Source organism: Pseudorasbora parva, chromosome 11 (genome assembly GCF_024679245.1).
Source record: "Pseudorasbora parva isolate DD20220531a chromosome 11, ASM2467924v1, whole genome shotgun sequence".
NCBI lineage: Eukaryota > Metazoa > Chordata > Actinopteri > Cypriniformes > Gobionidae > Pseudorasbora > Pseudorasbora parva.
In genome coordinates, this window is record NC_090182.1 from 8,051,667 (window position 1) to 8,076,409 (window position 24,743).

General features: G+C 38.9%; 2 protein-coding genes across 2 annotated transcripts in view; both read left to right on the forward strand.

Moving 5' to 3' along the window:
* Positions 1 to 516: 516 nt before the first annotated feature.
* Positions 517 to 2,609, forward strand: LOC137092196 (small integral membrane protein 32-like). Its single transcript, XM_067456457.1, has 2 exons — positions 517 to 1,149; positions 2,051 to 2,609. Exon 2 carries the CDS (start codon positions 2,077 to 2,079, stop codon positions 2,398 to 2,400), a length of 324 nt encoding a protein of 107 aa, XP_067312558.1. The 5' UTR covers positions 517 to 1,149; positions 2,051 to 2,076; the 3' UTR covers positions 2,401 to 2,609.
* A 5,376-nt stretch (positions 2,610 to 7,985) lies between these two features.
* The window catches only part of LOC137092610 (protein diaphanous homolog 1), a 132,555-nt gene continuing 115,797 nt past the window's right edge, over positions 7,986 to 24,743 (forward strand). The window contains 1 exon segment of the mRNA XM_067456914.1: positions 7,986 to 8,601. Coding sequence (XP_067313015.1) covers positions 8,500 to 8,601 — 102 coding nt within the window. The 5' untranslated portion in view covers positions 7,986 to 8,499.

Sequence of the window (24,743 nt, forward strand, 5' to 3'; positions counted from 1 at the left end):
CTTATTGCAAAGAAAATACTTCTATTTTTACTTATAGAATATCACTATTTTCACTTAGTGTAAATAGCCACTGCCATTACTAAGGTGTTCTGAGCAGCAAAAGTTACTTGCATAAAAACTAAAAAGCCCAGCACCAGTGAGCCACGTAAAAGCATCCTAAGCAGAATGTGGAGACCTTTGGTGCAGTTGGTTTACAAACGGTAGGAGACACACAAAAAGCAGTCTTTAGCAAGCTTACGTCAGTCACCACATAACGCTATAATCTAATATCACGCACAGTTCTAAGCCAAAAAACAAACAAAACAAAAAACCTCATCATGACATCAGCAGCTCAAACGGTCCCTTTAAATGTCTGGTTCAGCTGATAGGCTGCATCTCTCTCTCTCTCTCTCTCTCTCTCTCTCTCTCTCTCTCTCTCTCTCTCTCTCTCTCTCTCTCTCTCTCTCTCTCTCTCTCTCTCTCTCCTCTCTCTCTCTCTCTCTCTCTCTCTCTCTCTCTCTCTCCTCCTGTAAAACCTCTCCGAGACATTCCGCACCCTCCTGAAACTCTTCCACTCACTTTGTCTCAAATTGAAGAGTCTGTCAGAAGAGAGAGAGAGAGAGAGAGAAGAGACATTTACGCGCCCCCATCTCCATTGCGCACAGATAACTGCTCGTCTATCTTTCGTTTCAATGTTTCTTTAATTTGTTCACTTTCTCTCCAGCCGAAGCGGATCGATTGGCCCCCGTCACCGGAGGTCGCGGATGACGGACGCGCGTGTTGCGAGACACTTTCCCTGGATATAAACATGCGACGGGATCTCTGCTCGACGGTTCAAACCACGGAAACCTGTGTGAACGCAGTGATTCTGTGTATGCGAAGATACTGAGACCCGTTGTGCGCCGTTACTGCCCTTCGCTGCGCGTTTATTGAGACATTTGGAGAGATTTGGATTTTGGAGATTTGGTGTGATTGGAGAGGTCCCCTCTCTCCGGCAACGCAATAATCTATGGAAAAGCACATTTTGGGACATGGATAGACAGTTTGAGCCATCTGTGGATGTAGTGCCGATTATCCGAGCCCCCGTCTGAGGTCTTGTGGAGTTTGGTGGTATGCGAACGCAGCGACGCGCTACGTCCTCCTCGCCTTCCTGTCCGGGGCGCACAGACAGTGAGTGAAACCCTGTAACCTCTCATATAACGCATCTTTAATTCATAATTATCTTATCTAAGCGCCCCCCCCCCCCCCCCCCCCCACACACACACCTTTTTAGTCAATTATATATATATTTATATATATTTCGTTTTGAATAGCCTGTATTTACATTATGCATAAAGTTACATTTGAGGAGATAAGTTCCAGTCTTTTATTCCAGTTAAAAGCCTGTTTCTCAGTTTAGGTGTATTTTTATGAAACTCAATTACTATACAGACACAGATATTAAAGCCTTGAGCACTATTTTCTCCGTAATTGTCCAGCATAAAAGATACAGTTCATTACACATATTAAACTTATGACAGGTTGTGAGTATGACGTAGGCTTGTCACAACGAGTTTTGACACTGGCTTAAGAAGAAAGCCTTTGTTTAAAATATGAAATGCTATCTGAAGTAAAAAACAACAGCAAAGAAATTAATTAAAAGATCAAAAATAAGTAAACTAAATATTGTTTTGGCCAGTGGAATGTGTTTTAATGAACTGTACAAAACCACGGGGCAACCTGCCATGTTTGTAAAATACTTATCATGGGAACACATTCAGCACTTCAGTTCAAGTCTACATTTATTATATAGTGAATTTTGTGTTGATTTTTGTCAATATGATCACTTGTTTAGCCAACAAATATAACAAAAATATGTTGGCATTAGGTTTTAGTTTAGAGGATAAAATCCACAGCTACAAAAAGCACTGCTAAAGAAAAATAGATAGAACAGATTTTTGACTGAAAACCTAACTCTGTGAAAACTAGCCCCTGTGTGTTTCAAATATTGCCAGTTGTAATGCGTATACCATGCACAGTTCATTCTACTAGTATAAACATACATATCTAGTGTATATTTTTTCTGTTGCAGTCTAACGGTGTCATCTAGATTCCATCATGCTGAGGCAGATGCTGTTGAACTCCACGGCAGCGGCGCGAGACTTCGACCTGATGACCAACACACACACGCCGGCGCCGCTGAACGTGTCCCACGGGCCCGTGAGTGTGTCGGCCCTCCTGAAGCCCACGGGCCGCGGGAGCGCGCTGCGAGAGGGCGAGCCAGACAAACCAGACCTGGCCACGTACGTGGTGATGTGTCTGGTGCTTTTCCTGCTGGTCCTCCTCATCGTGTTCTTCATCAACTGTCAGCTGAGGAACTCTTTCTTCGCCTCCATGCCTTACGACCGCTCACTGCGAGAGGCCCGCAGCTCCTACAAATGAGCCTGAAGTGATTGGATCATGCCACTGGATGCAAAGCAGTTTGGATAACTGAACCGGCCCGGACTCATTGATCTGTCTGTATATAATGACTGTTTTGTACTTCTGCACGGCTTTTTCTGTCCATATAGGGTTTATCACAAGTCGTGTGCATTATGTAAGACAGATTATTTTCTTGTACGCTGTTAAACCGTGATTAAATCTCACATTCATGCCGTCTGTGTGTCTGGAAAATGTGCAAAAAGCCCTGCTGATATTGATCACGCTTAGGACGAGGTTGTGATGAGAAGAAGCAAACGTGGGGCTTAAGAAACACGCTCATGGTCTCAGTTCTGTTGTCTTAACCTTTTTTTTAATGACTTTGACCTCAGAGCTTAGGGCCTAGCAAAATCTTTCTTTCATCCTTATGTCATAACTTACTCTTTCTTGCGTTTTTCCAAACCTGGGGTGTGTTTCCCATTCAAACAATGTAACTCGTTGATTAAAGGTAGGGTATGCAATTTTCAGAGAGGATAGAAAGCATAAGATCCCACCCTCCCTTTAGAGCGTTTTCAAAGCCACGCCTCCTTCAAAACACATGAACGCGTACAGTAGTGAGCTAAAAAAAGCGTCACGAGGGATGGCGTTAAACTACCTCATGTCTCGAAGCACATAAAATTACAATAATAATGAACATAAACAAGAGCGTTGACCTGTACCACCTGACTGCTGCAGATTCGTTTCTGCGTTGATAGTGTTGCCTTTGAAAAGCATTAATTCGAGTCATGAAGTCGAGATTCCATCTCATGCAAATTACAGTTATGGTGTGAACGCAGCATAAGCTCATTGTTTTGGTTCAGGAAGAACTGTAAAACCGGGTTTCATTTGAATTACTGGTTCGAGTATGAGACACGCTGATGACGTGTGAGGTCAGATTGCTATCATTATCTGAAGAGTCTTTCATCCAGCATAACAAAAACAAAGAAATTCTTAATTTCAGAAACAATGTATGATTGGAGAAACTAACCAACTAGTCTCGTCTGTTTCCTTAAATCGTAGTAATATGGTCGCACCTCTGTCGTTTGAACCACGTTGGTTCAACAATACAGGACTGTCGTTAATGACGCAGGTGGAGGAATAATAACTTTTAATTAATTCATGAATTTGAGAGGGTGCTGTAACGAGCATGGCGCCTAATGACTACTTCACCGTTTTTGTTTCCTGTCTTTATTTGATGTTTGATTTATCGCAGTGTAGTGATTTTAGTGTATTACAAACCGTTTCTTTACTGGATTTATGCTGCGCTCCAGACGAGGTTGGATGTGGGAATATCCCAAAATTAAAGGTGCGGTATTTATGAGGATCTATTGACAGAAATGCAATATAATAGCCTATACATAACTATGAACCGTTATGTTTTTATTACCTCAGAATGACCCATTTCTATCTCCATACAGTGGTCCCCTTGAAATTGCCATTTTCACTAATGACATCTTTGTCCTGTGTCGGCCACCGTAGCTTCTCTGTGCGCTTCGAAAGGCAACCTTTATGATGGTTAAATCTAAACCACTGTTATTTTAGTAGTATTTATAAAGTATTTATTAATATTTTTAATAAGTTTTGTATTTTATACAAATTGTCTCAAAGCAGCTTTGCAGTGATAAATGGACAATGCGGCATTTTGACTGTTTTTCAGCTCAATAAGTTTCAGTAAGTTTAATAAATACGTTTTTTTCAAGTCAATAAGTTTCAGTTAACATAAAAATATTTTTAGTCTTCGTTAAAAATATCTCTGGTTTGAATTGAACATTTCCCCGCAGAAGAACAGTCACTTGGCTGAGTAAATGATGACAGAATTTTAACTTTATGGCTGAATTGGTCCTTTAAAGATCTGAGTTAGGTTGAGGTTCGAGCCCTTATAAATCATCACCATTGTGTCGTGAGACGCTTCGAATGAAAGCTAAATGAGTCAACCAGTCGTTAGTTTGGCTTCCGCCCAGCTGAGCCTAAATCATCTATCGAGGTTAGTCTGACAGTTATTTTATTCTCCTGGAGTTACGCAATACGCCTGTGCCAGCGGAGATATAAATCAATCTGATATCTGTCTTAATCCGCGTCCGATGCGCCAAAGCCGTGATGACAGACGCAGAGAATCAGGTGCGGCTCGATAAGAGAGACACGCCGGGGCCCATGATATCAAACCAAGACAAATGGATGTGTTTCTCTCCTCAAGAGCCTTTCCGAGCGGCTCACAAAGACTGAAAGATACAAATGGCCATGACAGAAATATCCAACTGTTTTGAGGTAGGCCTATAATAAGATATGAGGTTCGGGTAAACTCTACCTTATGAGGACAAAATGTCACCACAAAGAGGGAAACAGCTCATAAATCTTACAGAAATATGATTTTTCAAAATGTTAAAATACAGAAAGTTGTGTGTGAAAAGGGAGAGAAGAATGTACAGTTTGCACAGTATAAAATCCATTCTGTTAATGGAAATCCTCATAAAAAATGGAAGTGTGTGTGTGTGTGTGTGTGTGTGTGTGTGTGTGTGTGTGTGTGTGTGTGTGTGTGTGTGTGTGTGTGTGTGTGTGTGTGTGTGTGTGTGTGAAGTTTCTGACCTAGCCACACTTTTGAGGACAACTTTGCTGAAAAATGTCCCCAGAACATCTAAAGGGAACACTGAACTAAAGGGACCAATGGCTTATAAACCCTTAAAAGGTTTTTGAAGAGTCGTTGAAAGGAAGTGCTTAACCTTCAGAAAATGCTCATTCTCCTCAGAAGGTCAAACTAAAAATGTGGTTTTACCTCTACATGAGTGCTACTTAAATCATGGTTTATGCTTTATTCATGTATAGCATTAAACATTCTATTTAATATAAAAAATAAATAAATTAATTAATACATTTTACAATAACATGATACAAGAAACTTGCATACACGTAATGAAAACTCGTTGGAGGCTAGTTCGTGGATTGATATTGGTTTATATTTTAAACTTATTTGTCATAAATGAAAGAATTAAACTTGATATTTTTAGGCTTAGTAACATGTTTATGAACGTGAACGCTGTCACAATACACAATACCGGTTATTTGTTTAAAAATTATTTGATAATGAGGTATAATGAAACCTTTAATGAAAGTTAATAATTATTATTTATTTATAATTGAATATCATATCGGGTTAAAAACTATAAAATAAATATTTATAAATACAATAAAATATTACAATTTAAATGAACTATTTTCTATTTAAATATAATGTAAAATATAATGTTTTCTGTGATCAAATCTGAATTTTCAGCATCATTCCTCCAGTCTTCAGTGTCACATGATCCTTCAGAAATCACTCTGATATGATGATTACTCTAGACACATTCTTGAAGAATAGAAAGTCAAACGAATTAATAATAAAAAAAGTTTTTATCAATTTTATCAAACGGTCAATTTTGAGCATCCTTGCTGAATAAAAATATGAATTTCTTGAAGAAAACAAAAACATTAACCCCAAACTTTTGAACTGTACTCTAATTTGAATTGTTTACTTTAAACATAAGACCACTGTAGTGAAACTGACTAAAATGACCATTTTAAATGAGGACACAGGCATCATATGTGTTTAATACAACTTCATGTTTATGCAGTGTTCATTGAATGATAGATAATATGATAGATAGTTAATTTGACCTAATCAGCAATTTCCAAAATTTGGGGATTTGTGTTTTTATTGCTTTAAAACATGCAATTGGCCACTAATTTGTACTCTTTTTTGACTGAGTCTCAAGCTTCCTAAAGAGACTAAATAATATTTTAGGTAAATCAGAAGTGTAATTTAGGTTGATCTGTATTCATAAAAACAAAAGCCCTACAAGTGACTGTAAAACAGCCATGCGCGACATTGAATCTTCTCATTACCTCATTACTAGTCTCTGGACCCTTCAGTGTCAGGAGCCCTTTCCTGAGGGGTTCACGTGCTGGTGGGATTTAGATGAGAGCTCTGGGTAAATTGGAGAGTGTGTGTGGTAGATAATAATGACTTAGTGTGAAACTGGGTTGGGTTGAGTCAGCACATTTACGATGAAACATGCCGTGACGAATGAGGACAATATCAGAGAATTTCTGCAGAGCTGGAGGAAATATTGTGCATTGCTTATAGAAATGGAATGGATGGAGAGTGTTTCTGCAAAGAGCTTTTCCTTTTTGTTCCTTTATGACACACGTAACAGTCCGAGGCCTGTTAATTACACACACCGCTGAATAACAGTCGCATCTCTGCACTCTTCCAAAAGTCTGCCATTAAAGTTAATGACATTGGAAAGATGAGCGGAGTGAAACGACTCTTAATGTGATCAGTATGAATTAATCACGATCCTTTCTGCTTTTACCCTTTAATGGGACAAATCTAAAACGAGTCTAATTAAAAAACTTCCCCGGCTATTATCTATTTCCACATGAAACACGCATGCGCGCATGCAGCGGCTGCACATCTTCTGACCAGCAGGTGCCGCGCTTCGCTCACATATTAATCAGGGTTGGGGGTTAGAAACTTGATCACATCCAACAGTTGTACAGTTTTCAGATTTATTGATTTTAGTTGTATTGACTAAACACACAATGCTGGTTGTCGGTAGACTGCACCATATAATATGCTGGGAGTAAGAAGCTGTTCATTCCTAAGGGGGTCAGATTTGTTGTGTGTGTTCCAAGTTTAAGTGCGACTAAATTCCTTAGGTTTTAGACCACTCCAATGAACTCTTGATTTAAAATTAATTTTGGGTCAAATTAATCAGAGGGAAGGATGAGATGTTTCCCTTCACTCAAAAACATAAAATAACACTTCATTTCAATATTTACTCCCCATTTCCAGTCATATACAAAGCATGCTGGGAACTAACAATCACAGCCAAATTGTGTCGCTAAATTCAACTAATTATCTTAAACTAACTAACTAACTAACTAACTAACTAACTAACTAACTAACTAACTAACTAACTAACTAACTAACTAACTAACTAAATATTTTCCCAAGGATTATTTGATGCATATAATGTTCAAAAGAACAGTATTTATTTGAAATATAAATATTTTGTAACATTATAAATCTCTTTATAGTCACTTCTGATCAATGCAATTTCATCTTAATTTATTACATTCGTGATTAATAAAAGTAGGGTGGGGAAAACAAAATGTATGCCCATAATGTAGTGCAGACTCTCAATATACAGTATACTCAATAAACACGACTGACATAAAGTAATAACAAACTGACTATTCATGTGGTTTTATCAGATCTGAATCTATGTCAAAAAAACCTCTTGGGAATTTAGTTTTATCATCTTAATAATACATTATATATTTTTTCGTTTAATATTGCTGTCATATATTACTATTATGCAATTATTTATAAGATAAAATAAGTCCCTCCATTAAATAACCATACATTTTTATAACACATCACCTTTATAAATTATAAAAACATTGAATTCATATGTTCATGTTTGTGATGAGTGTAGCTGAGGTGTCAGCAGGCGTCAGTGTTTGTCTACCTGTGCGTGTGTGTGATGTGACTCAGGTGTGTGTATGTGCGCGTGATGGCTCCTCCCATCTGACCTGCCCAACACACACAGGAAGAGAGAGAGAGAGAAAGCGGAAAACTTCAGCTGCTCTGCTCATGGCTGTTCTTTGAATCTCAAGTCTTTACCATGAAGCACAAGGACTGTATATCAATCGTCAGAGGTATTAATGACAGCTCTATAGATTGACAGCTTAGACTGATAGGTTTAGAGACTTAACGCGTAGTTTGTTTATTCGAGAGCGAGACAAACTTGCGCTAAAACACGCGCACGGACTAGGGGACTTTTGCGCGGACATCCGCGCGCTATCGTCAGGGCGCGTGTTGAGTCGCGGAGTGTCCGTGTAAAAAGAACGAATCTGGGTTTAAGGGTTCAGGGTTCAAACTTCCCTCCTTTTTCTTTGTGCCGGAGGACGAGCGCAGGCCGGCGGCGCGCGGCACCAACAGGCCGCGGGTTAAGACGCCCTGAGAGGCAGACAGAGACCGCGAGTGTGTGAGGAACCAGCACTGCACTTTTTGTGGAATATAAGCGATTTTTTAGCACAACAATGGATCCAAACTCAGCCTCAGCTGGTGCTCCCAAAGGTGGGAAAGACAAGGAGAAGAAAAGCAAGAAGAACTATGAAGATGGAGACGGAAAGAAGAAGTTTGTAAGTGTTTTTTTTTTTTATATATTCGTGTTGTGTTTACTGTCATTACTGGTGTGTTTGAATTGGAGCTTGCTGTTTATCAAACTCAGAGGTGTTTAAAATGCATTGAGGTCCTACATGTCGCAAACAATAATAAAAACTTAAGTTTGAGATGTTTTGAGGTGTTGCAGCTCTCGCGGTACGTGCTCCGACATCTGATGAGGAAGTGGAGTGAAGTGTGTTTTGAAGAATCACTGTGTTCCCTCAAAGTACTGTCGGTGGTGGCGAAGACCTTACAGCTCAGAAATGTGGAGTTATGTGAGGGGTCTGTGCTGAGACATGTCACTTCTGACAGCCTTCATTAACAAACGTATGTTTTTGGCCCTGTACAGTGATAATGCCATCAGGAGTACATTGGAGTTCAATGTAAATAGCATACTTTGAAATATAACATATGGACCATATATGGTGGTATTACCACTAAAGTACCGCGACATGCCGCATAGTTTAATTGGGTTGTTTAAGTGCTACATTGTTTCATTCTGACCGCAGCAACGTCCCATTTCGACGTGTATCTTTGTTTCATCTGAAAAGCTTTTGAAGGGTAACATTGTTTCAGTCCATGAGCGGTTTGAGTGTAACAACAGTTTAATTTTTGGCGCTGCGTGCTGTCACTCGCAGATCTGCATTGAGTAGCTACAGAACGGATTGAGTAATAGGAATTTTATTGCCTTTGGCTGAATAACACTAGGACTCGAAAGATACTTTTGGGAACTCGTGGAACTGGAAAAGCGCGAATGATAGGGAATTCTGTGACGTCATAACAGTGGGGGAAGGGGGTGGTTCGAAGGGACTCGAGCGCGCCCCCGCGTGAATTCTCAAGCCACGCCCACGTGTTGCTTCTGCTCGACTGTATGGACTGCATGCTGCACACACCCTACACTTTAAAATGCTCAATCATGCTTTGGTAAAAAAATTTAATTATGACACTGTCATCATAAGATGACAATGAAAATTCCAAATTATGACTTAAAATGTGAAGATCATAATACAAATCGTAATTTTGATTTTTTTTTTTTTAATCAAAATTTCAACCCTTTATTTCATAATTATTACAGATTACAATTTACCCTATTTAAAATGTAATATGTAGTGTAACTTTTCAGCTACTTTATTAAAGTGATGTAACTAATTACTTTTCTATTTTCTAGCCCTGAAATACATTTTTATCGTTCGCTTTGTTGGCATCTCTCAGACAAGCTGTAGATTAAAGCTCTCAGCGGCAATGTGGATTGATGTTACTCCCTATGGAAAGCTTGTTTCTTCCACAGAATAAATAATAAAAAATGTAATTGCGACTTTATATCTCACAATTCTTACTTTATATCTCGCAATTCTGACAAACGTACAATTGTGAGATACAGCTCTGTATCATTGAAAATATTGAAAAATCAATGTTAAATGGTCTTTTAATTTTTTCGAGAGCTTTATAGAGTCAGAATTGAAAGATATAAAGTCAGAATTGAGAGATATAAAGTCAGGATTCAATTTTATATCTCACAATTCTGACTTTATATCATTTTTACAGAAAAGAGATGTAGCCCAATTTTAATTATTAATATTATCGTAAGAAACTGTAATTTAATTACATTTTTTTTTCTCAGTAACTGATTACGTTTACTAATAACTAGTTACTCCCCAACACTGCTTAGCATTTTTGACTTTACATGTCATAGTTTAGGTGTCCCATTTTTTTCTTATGTGGCAGAAATGGGCTTTCATATATGTTTGTTTACTTCTCAGTCTGCAAAAAGTATGAACAAGCAAATGTAGATTGTTCCTTGTGGTTAGATTGTAGTTTTTAATCAACAGCTGAATCATTTTTTGCAGTTGTTTTTAGTGTGTGACAGAGCTCAGAGTGCAATGCCAGTAAGGAGGATATATGTGAATGAATGTCTTTATATTACACACCTGATAATGTACTTCACCAGAGATTGTGAATGTGAAAACTAATTTTAGTGTTCATCAGTCACAGATTTTATCACACTTGAATTGAAAGGTCAAGTAGACAGTACCTCATGCACTGTTATGTCTGCATACTGCACATTTAGTCAAATGTACATTTTCAAAATGTGGATATTATGCAGAATGTAGTAATATGGTACCCTGCTAAACTAAAGCAAGCCCTCGTTCTGAGGGAAACTGATATTCCATCATCACAGTGTTTCCATAGACTCCCAAACACACCTGGTGTGTTATAGTGAAACTCTAGACACTGTGATAGGAGGAAACCGTAAACCATCAGTGTGTGTGAAGCAGAGCGCTTACTAACGTTTACTATGGTTGTAGAAACAATAATTAGTACCAAAATACCATAGTTACTACAGGTAACCATTATGCATAAATATGAGTTCTCATTCAAATTATAAGAAGCTTTTTTTTTGGTGGCTTTATTATAATAATAACTAATGGCTCTGTTTTTTGCTGGTTAATGTTTATAAGCATGTGTGAGTCTGGAGTTGAAATATTCCAGTAGTCTAGTAAAGTAATGGCCAGCTGTTTCTTAATCATTTCCGCATTGCTAGTCCGATTTACTGTTTTAATGGGGACTTCTTTGACATGGGACAAATGGTGACGTGTCGGATACACTAAAGATCCTGCCACAGATCTGTCTGGTTTGGATTAGTTTGGAAATGGTTCAATCTAGGGCTGTGCGATATTGAATAAAAATGCGATATGCGATATGCAATACGTTATTGCTATTAGAGTGCTATTTAAGTATTTAAAAACTGAAAATTATATTATTTATACGTTTCACATTCTTTCTGGGAAAATAAAGCATTGCTACAACTTCTGAAAGCATGGGCGTCGGAAGCAAATAAAAAGTGGGTGGGTCAGTAGTGGCTAAGCCAAAATATGATAGGTGGCAAAATTGTTTTGCGGGGGGTCTGAGGGTTCTCCCCCAGAAAAAAAAATGATTTCATAGATGTGATTTCCTGCATTATGGTGCGTTTAAGGCCATATCCCATACCAAAAAAGACCTCAAACCAGTCAATACCAAAAGTCTAATAAAAAGGCTATATTCATTTAACTGCCATAGAAATCAACAGTTTCACAGATAATGATAATGAACAAGTTGCATTTTTTTAATGCTCCGTATCCAGACAGAAAAAGTACCGTTTACTAAACGATTGATTGGGCCAGACAAAATTACAGAAATCACTGAAATTAATTACCGTGGCTTTAGAGTAGGGGTAAGACGCATGGCACTAAGTTTTGACGCATATCGCGAGCATAGGTTCGAATCTGCCTTTTGCCACACTCACTCTACTCCCTTTCCCCATCACATATCAGATCAGAAAGGTATTTATTTTTAATAAAAAAATAGAAAATATTAGAAAAGGGGAAATAAAGCGTTTAACATGTGTTTAATAATACGTTTCTTAATAAGTTTCTCGGTTAAGGGGTAGTCAAGGTAAGCAGACGTGCTGAATTAGAGACGATAAAAGTGAGTGGGTCCAATATCATTGGTCTTAAAAAGTGGGTGGGTCTTGTCCCACCCACACACAATGGTTCCGACGCCCATGTCTGAAAGTGACCAGCAGTGTTTTAGCAAAAATGTAACCAAACAAAATGTAGATGACCGTACAAACAATGTAAACAAACAAAAAAAGTAATGCAAATATTTAAATGCCAAAAACTCTTTGCTTGACTTGGTAATATATCAGCCTAAAACTTAACATCAAGAACATCTAAACAAAGACTCCTAAACTAGGGGTGGACGATTATTTGTATTAATCTTTATTAAAAATAAAAACAGTAGTCTTCATATGAATTAACTATACACTGATACACAATAAAGCTACAAAGTTTATTCAGCCAATGAGTGATTTTTGACAAACAGAGGCAGGTTTACTGTATCTGTCACTTTAAGACATAATGCTTGGATGTGCGCACGTTTCGCTGTGTGTGTCAGAAAGCAGACAGCGCAAGACTGCAAGGAGTCATAAGTAACGCCTGTTTCACACCGCAAGCGTGAGCAGCACTTCAGCGTAACTACACAGTGACTGCGGCTGCAGACGCGCGAGAGTATTCACACTGGAAGCGTTGGTGCAGCGTCACAGCAGCAGCTCCCACAATGATAGAGCCTATACCTGTCTGAGTATTACATACTAAACTAAAATAAATTATATTTTCTGGCTAGTTTACTTTATTTTTATAATACTTTCACCCAAACTGAATAATTAAAACAAGTTTAAATGGGTAAATCTTCTACAGATGATTTTTATTCTTCGTTTTCTTTAATGACATACTCCAGTTATTGTTAAAACACACCACACGTGCTTCTTGTGTGCATTTTGAGCGCTTTTGTGATATTATATTTATTTTGTCCATCAAAAGTGTGCTTTCGCTTTACACCGTGACTGCAGCTGCAGACCGAGAGCCTTTACCTGTCTGAGTATTAAATACTAAACTAAACGAAAGTTTGTTATATTTTCTGGCTAGTTTACTTAATTTTTTATAATCATAACCATACTTTCACCCAAACTGAATAATCAAAACAAGTTTAAATTGCTAAAATCTTCCACAGATATTTTTTATTCTTCGTTTTCTTTTCTGACATACTCCAGTTATTGTTCAAATACACTACACGTGCTTCCTGTGTGCATTTTAGGCACTTTTTGTGTGAAATCATATTTATTTTGTCCATTAAAAGTGTACTTTCACCTTAATTGAATGTCAGGAGCGTCAGGAGCGCAGCAAAAATAGGCTCGCTGCCGAAACCCCCACTTCACTGCTGCTCACGCGACGCTCCTGCTTGACGCTCACACGCTGCTCCTGCTCTTGGTGTGAATGCACTCATTGATTAACATGGGCGCCGAAAAAAATACGCACTGCTCAGGCTTGCGGTGTGAAACGGCCATAACAGTCTTGCCCAGTACACTTTTCACAATGTTGAAGTAACTTATTAAAATCATTCAGATATTGCGTGCCGTTGTGATATGCATATTGCGATATCTACATTTGCAATATTTTGATCATTTCGATATATTGCACAGCCCTAGTTAAATCCATGCACTGGTACAGCCTAAATAGCATTGTCCTGAGAAAAGTGTTGCTCATCTGGAACCGATTTCAAAGGGTCCTAAAGAAATGCTTTTCTCAATGCTGAGTTTGTATTACTGGAGGCCTTGTGTTGCGTCTGGAGTTTATGGTGTAAAGGTTTGCTCTGTTAGTTCATTTAGTTCTTGTTTGCTTCTGATCGATTCTAGTTGTGAAAGGTCTTAAAGTCCAGAATTTCCATTTCCATCCCAGTGGGTCAGACGGTCAGACTCTGAGAGAAAGAGAGAGAATTTGAAAGTGTGCTCAGTTGAGTGGAACAGTGTTGTGCTTTGGGTCTGGAGCGGAGTGTCCTTGTCTCTCATCTGCCCTCTCAGTGGTTTCAAACTCTCCCTTCAGCAAGGATATCAAACACACACACGCACACACCTGCCGCTGGTGTTTTTCCATAATGAGTGTAAGGTCGTGTTTTTGTACGGAAGTCATCTCTGTGTTGGAGATTGGATCTGAGCCTGAATGTCCACAGGACGCCGCTTACATCTGCCCCCCGCCGAGAGACACCGTCTCTGTTTGATGATGTCATATCCTCTTCCCCTGCCTTTAACCTGCTTGTTATGCTTACAGATCGTCTCCAGAGATCATAAGCACACAATATGACACATAGCGACATCATTTAGAAAGCGGAGCAGTTTTTTATCAAAAGTTCAAATGTAGGCAATGGTTGTGTTTGCTCAACAGGACATGTTTGGTGTTATACTCAGTTATCAGAATACTAAAAATAGCTCGACACTGTCAGAGACGAAGTCTCATTCAGCAGGTCAAAAGTTTGGGGACTGTGGAAATTTTCAGTAGGAATAATTTTTATTCAAGGATGCATTACACTGATCAAAAGAAACACACCTATAGACTACACAGAATATGCATGCGCATGATATTGCCATTCACAAAGTCATGTTTTAGTAGTTTACACAAAGGCAGTAAGAATGTTTTCAGGTGCATTGCCATTCAAAATATCTACTGCCATTAAAGCTTGGATTAGCCAAGATTTTTTAAATATTTTATTAATCTGAAAGAACAATGTCATTTACACCTAGGATGGCTTGAGGGTGGGTAAATCATGGGCTAATTTTCATTTATGGGTTGAACTGTCCCTTTCAGCATTAAAGGGTTAGTTTACCCAAAAATTAAATTGATGTCATTAATGACTCACCCTAATGTTGTCCCACACCCATAAGACCTCTGTTCATCATCGGAACACAGTTTAAGATATTTTATATTTTGGTCCCAGAGCATAATGCAGTCTATGCCCACTTTACTGTCCACGTCCAGAAAGGGAATACAAACATCAAAGTAGTCCATATGTGACATCAGGTAGGGCTGGGCGATATGGCCAAAATGTCATATCCCGATATAGCTCATTTGATATCCCGATAACGATATACATAACGATATAGCAATTTTTCTGTTAATTCAGTTTATGAATAGTCTATACAAAATTGCAATGTGGAAATGCAGTTTGAAATGATATACAAAACAAATAAAGGTAGTATGGACCAGTGGCGAGGCCAGAAATTTTTTACTGAGTGGACCTTGGTGGAATAGGGTGGACCTCAATGACTACTCTCAAATTACACAAATTAAACAATATGGGACAAAATCACTTGACAGTAAATATAAGCTATATATGATTTATTTTTTGCCAACAAATTCATATAATTCATATATGCAAAATTAATTTATAACAAGCAGCTACAAAGCCTATTGCAAGGAAGACAAATATAGATATTGTGCTGCTATATGACCACTGTAACAAGACATCAGTGTTCAGTAATTGGGTTCATTTTAAAATGGAATAACCAGTTCTTGTCAACTAATGCAACTCGGTATAACTGTTGTCAAACATGTATTTGCAGCTTAACCTGTGAGAATTTCGTCTCGTGTTATGCACCGTGGCCCGTGTTAAAAGTTTATTTCACTAGCAGACGTAAGCTCATCTTCCCATCCCCTCAACAATACGTGATTGGCTAAACATTACTGCTAAGCTTATTGATTGGCTGTTGCAATAAGTCAGTTATATGAAAATGTTTTCGCTCTACAGTAATTATTTTTTAATAGGGCTGTCAATCGATTAAAATATTTAATCGCTATTAATTGCATGATTGTCATGAGTTAACTCGCGATTAATCGCAATTTAATCACACATTTTTAGTAATTGTAAATCTAAAATTATGTTTTTAATACTCTAATCAACATGAGTATGGACAAATATGCATGCTTTATGCAAATGTACATTTATTATTAGTGAAACCATACTTATTCAATAATAATTAATACAGCATGAAGATTAGACGTATCAAAGGTCATAGATGTTTATTTAAGAAATTGTTCATGTCTCTTAACCCTAAACTTAAAAATTAAGAGTAAGCAGTGATTTCTCACATTTTAAGAATATAAAGGGAGTTTTTACACTGGCAGTTTAATTCAGAGCAGGGCACAGTTCGTATGAAAAATTGGTAATGTGTACCAGTGAACGAACCAGATCCACACCATACCTGGAGGAGGTCCATACTCCACGAGTAGGAATATAGTGCGGCCCCTTTAAGAGACGCGCGCTCCCTATTGAACTGCCGGTATTTTGCGTGTGCGCGCCGAACTGGGCCGCGATTCACGTGGACAGTGTGAAGAACACGGACTCGGGAGCGCGCTTGTTCATGAAAGTAACCTGTGCATTCGTTTTAGCCGATTGTAATGTATTTAGTTCAATAAAACAGGTGTACTGTAAGCGGTGATGGTGTTAATGATTTACCTCAGACATGAGCGAGAGTGAGCTGCAGTGTATCGCGCTCAGACTGCAGAGACTGTGCTCAGTGAAAAAAAACGCACTTTTCTTTCTGAAGTCTAATAAAAGTTAAACAAAAAATGTGGTAGATTAGGCTATGTGGTAGCTTATGTAGGCAATAACTGCACTTTTGGTTTAGAATATTAATGTCAACCCTTTTCTTTCCCTATTAATGTTTGCTGCTGCATCCTTTGCGTCTGACTGCTCTCACTTTTTCCAACTACGGGCTATGCCACGGATCAAATAGATAATGCCCGCTACGTTAATAAATTTAGTGCTGTTAAAATGAATTTGCGTTAACGCGTTATTAACATATTTGACAGGCCTATTTTTTGTAGGTGTTTAAGTGATTTGTGTTGTCACATAGGCATATTATTTAATGCTATCCCAATTTTTTTATTTTTTATTTTTTTTTGTCTGTTCTGATTGGGTGGGCCAGCCGTCAATCTGAGTGGGCCAGTGCCACCCTGGCCCTTATGTAGCCTCGCCCCTGGTATGGACTACATTTTTATTTTATTTACAACCTTTTTTTAAAGCAAGACTGTTGGTAAAGTTAACACCTGCCTAGGGATGTTAACTGATGACCGTTAGACCGATGGTTGACCGTATCAACGCTAACCGATCAAAGTTGTCGGTTAAAATAAATAAAAAAGTGATCTCTAAATTAGGCTATTATAGACAGTGGACTAAACGCTACTACAGTTGGCCGTCTCATTCCAAAATCTTTTTGTGTGATTGAACATATCTCTCGCACTCATTTTTTCATAACTCGCCTGTTTGTAGGCTACTTAATAAACCAATAAAAACATTTGAAGCGAGGTCACAGCGTTTGGGTTTGCGCGCTCACAAGGTTTGCAAAAAGTAAACACTCGAGGTTAGAGCCAGGGCAGACGACAGTATGAAGGGTGCATTTCGCTTAAGATGGGCTTACATTTGGAAATATATTACATCTTCATTTCAGTGGTAACACATAAGGTGTTGATCGTCTTTCTTTATTATTGTTAGCACTAACTTACCTCGAACTAAAGTGGCGCCTCTTCGGAGCTGTCATTTTCTTAAATGAGCCGCGGCGATGATTCAAATTAGCTTCTAACGCTGGACAAATGCCTTTATTTACAACGCGATCACCTTGTACCCAAACCATTTCGAAACTAAGGAGCCATTTGTCCTCTGATTACAAACAAGCTCCTCTGCGGCGCGTTTGCGGGACTCGTGTTTCGCGCTGTGGGGGATTTTAAAAAAGTGACGTGAGTGGAAGGGAGGCGGCAGCGCGTGTGTGAAGTGAGAGAGCGAAAGAGAGACAGAGGGAGCGCAGCTCGCGGCTGTTATTTCAAATAGCGCAGCATATTTTAAACTAATCGGTTAACCGGTTTCAACCGACTAATGAGGCTTGGTGGTCGGTCAAGAAAATGTTTCGTTTTCGCCATCCCTACACCTGCCATTAAAATATTTCAATATATGGCTATATGGTGTGCCACGCGTCGGGGACACACTGCAAGCGTGTCGTGAGCGTCTCGGCTGCGTGGCGTGTCCGTTTTTATTTTGGCTCCCATATTAACCGGTTAGCGCTTGCATACTGCCTGCGTCAGCCGCGCGGAAAACGCGTGCATGCTTCAAATAGAAGAGTCGCCTATTTTTCACGCGACACGCGAGCGTGTTGGAAGCGTTTCTAGGCAAAACAGCATAGGAAAAGGAGTTTATATGCCATTTTGACACGAATACATATTAATAAATGACATTTTCATGTGTGAAAGTCTTTAGGTTAACATAAATGCAGATATAGGCCTACTTGTAATAACAAAAAACAACATAATTATCGTTTTGAAATATTAAACCTGTCAATACAGAACGAAATATTCTGTAGCCTATTTTGCCGTCAATGCCAAATATATGTATGGTCAATAGGCTACTGCCGACGTTGTCTTTGCTGTATCAATAGGCAATATATTTATATTTAACATGAAGTATAGGGCTTCACAGCAGCAGCAGCGCCGCGTCAGACACGCTTCTGGTGTGCAAAGGCAGAGAAAACGCCAGGCAGCCGCCTCGCGGCTGACACGCAGCAGAAACGCCACGCTTGCAGTGTGTCTCCGGCCTAAAAGCCCGTTGCAGCGTTTGTGTCTGAAGTTTGTTTTGAGCGCTTATGCCACCACTCTGGCATAATTACTCTGAGAATTACCCTGGTCTGAACCGCGTCTACTACCGTCTTCCTCCATGTTTGTTTATGTATTGCAGCGTGTATGGGCAAGCCGTGGCGTGAGGTGCATCTTGACGTAAAATTCTGCCATTAACGCCTTATCGTGGCATAAGCGATAGAGCCTTATAAAACGATAGACATTTTCTATCGTCCAGACGATATATTTCGTCATATCGCCCAGCCCTAACATCAGGTGGTTAATTAGAGTCTCTTGAAGCATCAAAAATACATTTTGGTCCAAAAATATCAAAAACTATGAATTTATTCAGCATTGTCTTCTCCTCCATGTGCCTCCAAAAAGATTCACACAGTTTATGAATCGGTGAATCGATCAATGCTTCGGGTCGCCAATGTCACGTGATTTCAGTAGTTCGGATCACGTCAAACGCCCAAACTGCTGAAATCACGTGACATTGGTGACCCGAAGCATTGATCGATTCACTGATTCATTAACCTTTCTGGACTTGGACAGTGGGCATAGACTGTATATGCTCTGGGACTAAAATATACAATATTTTAAACTGTGTTCTGATGATGAACGAATGTCTTACGTGTGTGGAACAACATTAGGGTGAGTCATTAATGACATCTATTTCATTTTTGGTTGAACTGACCCTTTAATTTCAACGTATATATATTTTCAGCAATAGATAAAGGCTTAAAGGAGTTTGGAACTGTTTTTCTTTGCGGTAGCTTTGCGTAAGACCTAATAAAATATTTAAAGCCCCACTTGGCTACTTTTGCTCTCGGGGTCCCCCTACAGTTTGGAAAAAATAATGTCCTCAACTACTGTCGTAAGCTCAGTCATCCTACAACAGGGGATGCCATCGCGCGTGCATTTGTTGACATGACAACCCTGATAGCCCTGAACTAGTGATGCGTGGGTCGTCTCATAACCCGCGGACCCCGTATGTCTATTTAATGGTCGCGGGTGCGCGGCGTGTTGTAAAAATATATACAGTGGTGCGGTGCGGGCCAAATAACTTCATAAAAGCGTCCCGAGGAGTTCTTCTGGCGGCACGTGTGAAATGTCTTCATCCCAGGTAACGTTACAGTCAGTGGCTTATGTTTCAGCATGTCATATGAATATAATTTCATGGGTTTTGTTTTTTTCAAACGCCAAATAATCACGATGCTCACGTTTACAAGCCAGCGTCATTATAGTAGTCTATTGGTTACCGTTTTACAGAATCTATATGATACTTCAGTTCAATGTTTGAGTGGTAGCTCACCGTAACAAGCAGGACAGCATCGGTCGGGCACGCCTCCTTCAGCTCACACCGACGAGCAAACCCTGGTCACATTTTGATCCTCGTCCTGCCTTTAATCCCATCATTTTTTCATTTCCTCTTATTGCTTTCCTCCAACAAAACCTTTTCTTTCTTATTTGTCTCTGCTGCTTCGGACATGACTATATTATCCGACGAACAAAGTTAGGCTCGCACGTCCGAATGTAAGGAAGTGTGTGTGTTGGTGGAAGTGACGTATATGTCGTAAAGCAGTCAAATTTTGTAGTTCTTTTCTTTTTCTCGGGTTACTACCCGAAACCCGAAGTTTAAAAGTACGATTAAAAACGATACAGACCCCATCAGGCTATGGCAGACGTGTCATTCAACCTATTGTAAGTCGATTTATCATCACAAGAGTCTTAAAAAATATATTATGAAGGTTGAAAAGTTACCTAGTGCTGCTTTAAACTCAAGACAATATTTTGTGTCTAATTTACTTGAGACAAGTAGCCATGTAATAAGCGGGATAATGCACACATCTGCTTCGCGTAAGGATCCTGATCACTCTGCCGGGGTTTATTCTGCGATACCAACTGGCTGGGTGTACTTTATCCCTTATATAAAGTCTTAAAGTTCTGCATAATTAAGGACGTGGTCACTTTGAGTGACAGGTGGATAGCCATTTATCCACTGTTTGTTAGTCATTGCATCACCTAAGCTCCGCCCATGTCCCGCCTCTTTGCCCATTTTCTGTTATCCGGGCGTGGCACACTGACAAGACTGCAACGCCAGCTCGTCTATACTTTACACTTCAAGACTGCTCTTCACAATCCTATGGGTGACGTGACGTCATGGACACTATGTCCATATTTTTTTTACAGTCTATGATGTTGACCCTTGCGTATGCACAAAAAGTGAATTATACTTTGGTCTTTGGAGTCATTTCTTTATTTATAATCTCAGTAGCAACAATGGCAGTAATGCTGAAAGAAATGTCCATTTCAGTGAATCAATTCAAAACTGACTCAGCATCACTCGAAATGTAACTTATTTTTTCATGTCTTAAAAATAATTATATTATAAGTGTCCTTTGTGTTCATTTAGTTAGAATCAGTGTTGAAGAGTTTTTTTTTAATATATTAATTAATACGTTTCTGTTTGTTTTTTGTCGCACTTTCGCAACATACTTTTTGCAAGACTCATTTTTGCTAATACATAAATATGTTGAGAAGATATATATAAAAAAAATGGTCAAAAGTGTAAAAAAATCTTGAGATGGATCTTTTTTTCCACGGTTAATGGTGTCATGCACTAATGCGTCCAGGTTTTCTGTTCACTGATGAATGTCTGCTGACAGCTGCTGTAATGTTGCTTATCTTGATGGTGCTCAGGTTTGTTCTGGAAAGTTTGTCCACTGAGGAATATCAACTCAGTGGGCAGTATGTTTGTATAAAAACACAGACGTGAATCTGCATTACAGCGTGAGTCTCTGGGGGGTGAGCTGTCCCTCAGGTCAGGCAGATGATTAGGACTGCAGCTAACAAAGGTGCTAGCGTTGATGTTTGAGACCCGTCTTGTGTGTTAAATGAAAGCTCAGGTGGAAAACTCACACTCACGCACTGCTGCACATTGCTATCAGACATGACACGACTGCCAAAATCATGCTTTACCAGCAGAGGACAACATTTATATTTACTATTAATAAAAGTATATAATTACTAGTATTAATAATTAATTAATTAAAATATCCAATACTGTTCAAAAGTTTGGGGTCAGTAATATTTTTAAAATTAATATATTTTTAAATGTACAGTACCAGTCTGACGTTTGAAAACATTGCTATTTTAATGCCTGCATTTATTTGATCAGAATACAGAAAACCGTAATACTGTGAAATATTATTACAATTTACAATAATGTTTTTCTATTTTAGTATACTTTAAAATGTAATTTATTCCACTGTGAGGCAAGAGGGGGGTCTCAAAATGTGTCTCAACTTGAAATGCATTTTTGTGCCTGTTTTTAGTGTTTTACTTACACAAGTATATATAATGATTTTATTTATATATTGTGTTGAGCGAAAAAAATGCTGACCACAGTTAAGATTTAATAAATAAATCTACCTCAGTTTTAATAAGTGGCTCACCTCTTTGTGAAGTGTCTGTCATGTTTTGACAATAAAGGATAGTTTAAAACCACAGTTAACTGTCTGTTTTCTACATCTTTCATTTAGGAGCAAAAATATGCCTTTAAACTTTAAAGAGATAAAGATTTTACATTTATCGTGATATTTAGCGATATCGACTGATATGGAAAATTATATTGTGATAATTTTTTTGGGCCATATTGCCCAGCCCTACTTCAAAGTCACTTTTTACTCCCATTTGGTGCTTGATGAGTGTTAATTGTGGACCTTTTTACCAGCATTCAGATGTGCTTTTTTTTATATGTGAACGGTTTACTCTGAGAGTGTCTTTCTTACTTTAATGTTGACAGGCAGAAGAGTCGCTCTTCCTGATGACGCTCAAACGAACTCAGTTCAACAGGTTTCACTGCCTCCAAGTTCTGATCACAGTCACAAACCGGTTTGATAAACTCAGCCGTCACACAGATTGACAGAAGCTGCTAAATCCCATCTGTCAGGATGACGGAGGAGAGATGCTTTTTGAGCGTGTATTCTGGAGAGATCTGGGAGCTTTTTCTGTTCTCTATCCCGTTCTATATCGGACAGATGTCCAGGAAAACATGAGTGCTGATTCAGAACAGCGTCCGCCCACCCGCCTCTGATTATGAGTGTCTAACTCATATGCCAGAGAAAAAGGAGAATAACAACACTTATTAGAGGAAGAATAAGTGTGTGTTGCTCTTGAATATCAGATCACATTCTCAGACGCCCCGTGATGTAATTCAGATGCTGTCTGGGAAACGCCTCTGAACCCTCCTCTCATAAAATAACTGTGCCATTCACAGAGCAAGTGCTTTAGGAGCGCAGGGGCCTCTGCGTTCAGACTGTCCCTTTACTATGGAAAAGAGAACTTTTCTTATTGAAAATGATTGGAGGCAAGCCATTATTGGGGGCATTTGCTGAAGGACACCCTGTGGTGAAAATCAAGTTTTTTTTAAAATGTTGTTTATGTGTCTGGGTGTTTTTAATATGCTTTAACAAACCATGTGCAAATTCATATGGCAACACCGTAGTTGAGTGTGTTCTCTTTAGGGGTGTCCATGGTTAACCGATTAACCGGTAAAAATTGCGTAACCCAGTGAAACATTTTGCTCGGTTAAGCGTCAATGACGTGCTTTGAATTTAGCTGGAATATATTTTTGCACCAATAGAGACCGCCAGAGCGCTCTCAGACATTTGTAATATCCACAAGAAGAAGTTATGACCAGCTTTCTAACATGAAGCGGACAAAGAAAGTGTGGGAGCACTTTAAAAATGAGAATGACGGGGCAAAATGCAAGTATTGCAATGCAGTGCTTAACGCATTTTTCAGGCTATAAGTCGCTCCGGAGTATGAGTCGCATCAGTCAAAAAATGCGTCATGAAGAGGAAAATAACAAGTTGCACTGGACTAAAAGTCGCATTAGGGCAGAAGCAGAGCGCGAGCTGTGCATAACAGAGCAGAAGAAAGAAAGTTTGAAGGGAGAAACTTGTGAATGACTAGAGAAAAGCAGAGGTTACTTTAACTGTAATGAAGAAAACAAAAAAAGCTAATCGTGGACTGAAAGCAAGATGGCCAGAGCTGAAGGGACGAGTCCACAGACGCTTGAACTCTCTGCCGGGAGAGGCTCATCAGCCGCACGAGTCAAACGCTGTGTGAATCGTTCTCGGCTGCATATTTTACTGCATGCCTTAATCGTGCAGGCGCCCTCGCGGCCACTCGCATTGCTCGTGAACTGGAGCGCATCTCATCCTAATTTAACGGAACTCAGCGTACGCCTCACAGACATGAAATATATCTTAAGAAAGCTTGAAATGTCTTTTAACAATTTAAAACGAAAAGAAATAGGCGAGAAATACTCTCTGATTATGTAATCCATGATGTGCATTTCTCTCTATAGGCGCGTTCACTACGGAGATGGCGGTCGTCAAAATAATAAACTAAAAATAATAACCCTGACGCACACTATGGTTAACCGAGTATTAACCGCTAAGGGGCTCGGTTAACGGTTAATGAAAAACTTGAAAATGTGCAGCCCTAGTTCTCTTTAAAACTGCAGTGATCAAAAGTCTTAAAAACATGTTGAACTCACTAGTGTTTCTTGTAACTACCTTGTAACCAATCATGTCAGTGCATGGGCGGGCTTTACGATATCATTAACTGCTGCAGGGAGTCTCAAGAAAGGTCATGTTATCCCTGTATATTTTTCTGTTGATGTGAAAAATTGTGTAGGCTGCATTTATCAATATAGCGTGTGCCTTTCTCCACTGACGTTCTATGATCAGTGCGTCTTCGATTCACGCAACTCACGAGGCAATACGATTCACAGTACTAATTTTAAGATACAAATTTCTCACTTTTTTTTTTAACCAAATGGGATTTTAGACAAATTATAAAATGAAAGTGGCCTTTTATTTCTCAGACAAAAATTCTGCATATTTCTTTGTAAAACTTAAAGGGTTAGTTCACCCAAAAATGAAATTGATGGCATTAACTCCTCACCCTAATGTCGTTCCACACCCGTAAGACCTCCGTTCATCTTCAGATGTTCACAGATTAAGATATTTTATATTTCCATTGAAAACGTAATTTTAGTGTAATTAGCCTTTTATATCTGAAAATAAATAGTTTAATGCAATAACTTTCTTGGTAATTGCAACCAATATTATTGT

Bases quoted from the DNA above. Each gene is read 5' to 3' on its own strand.
- LOC137092196 (XM_067456457.1), top strand. From the start codon at position 2,077: ATGCTGAGGCAGATGCTGTTGAACTCCACGGCAGCGGCGCGAGACTTC.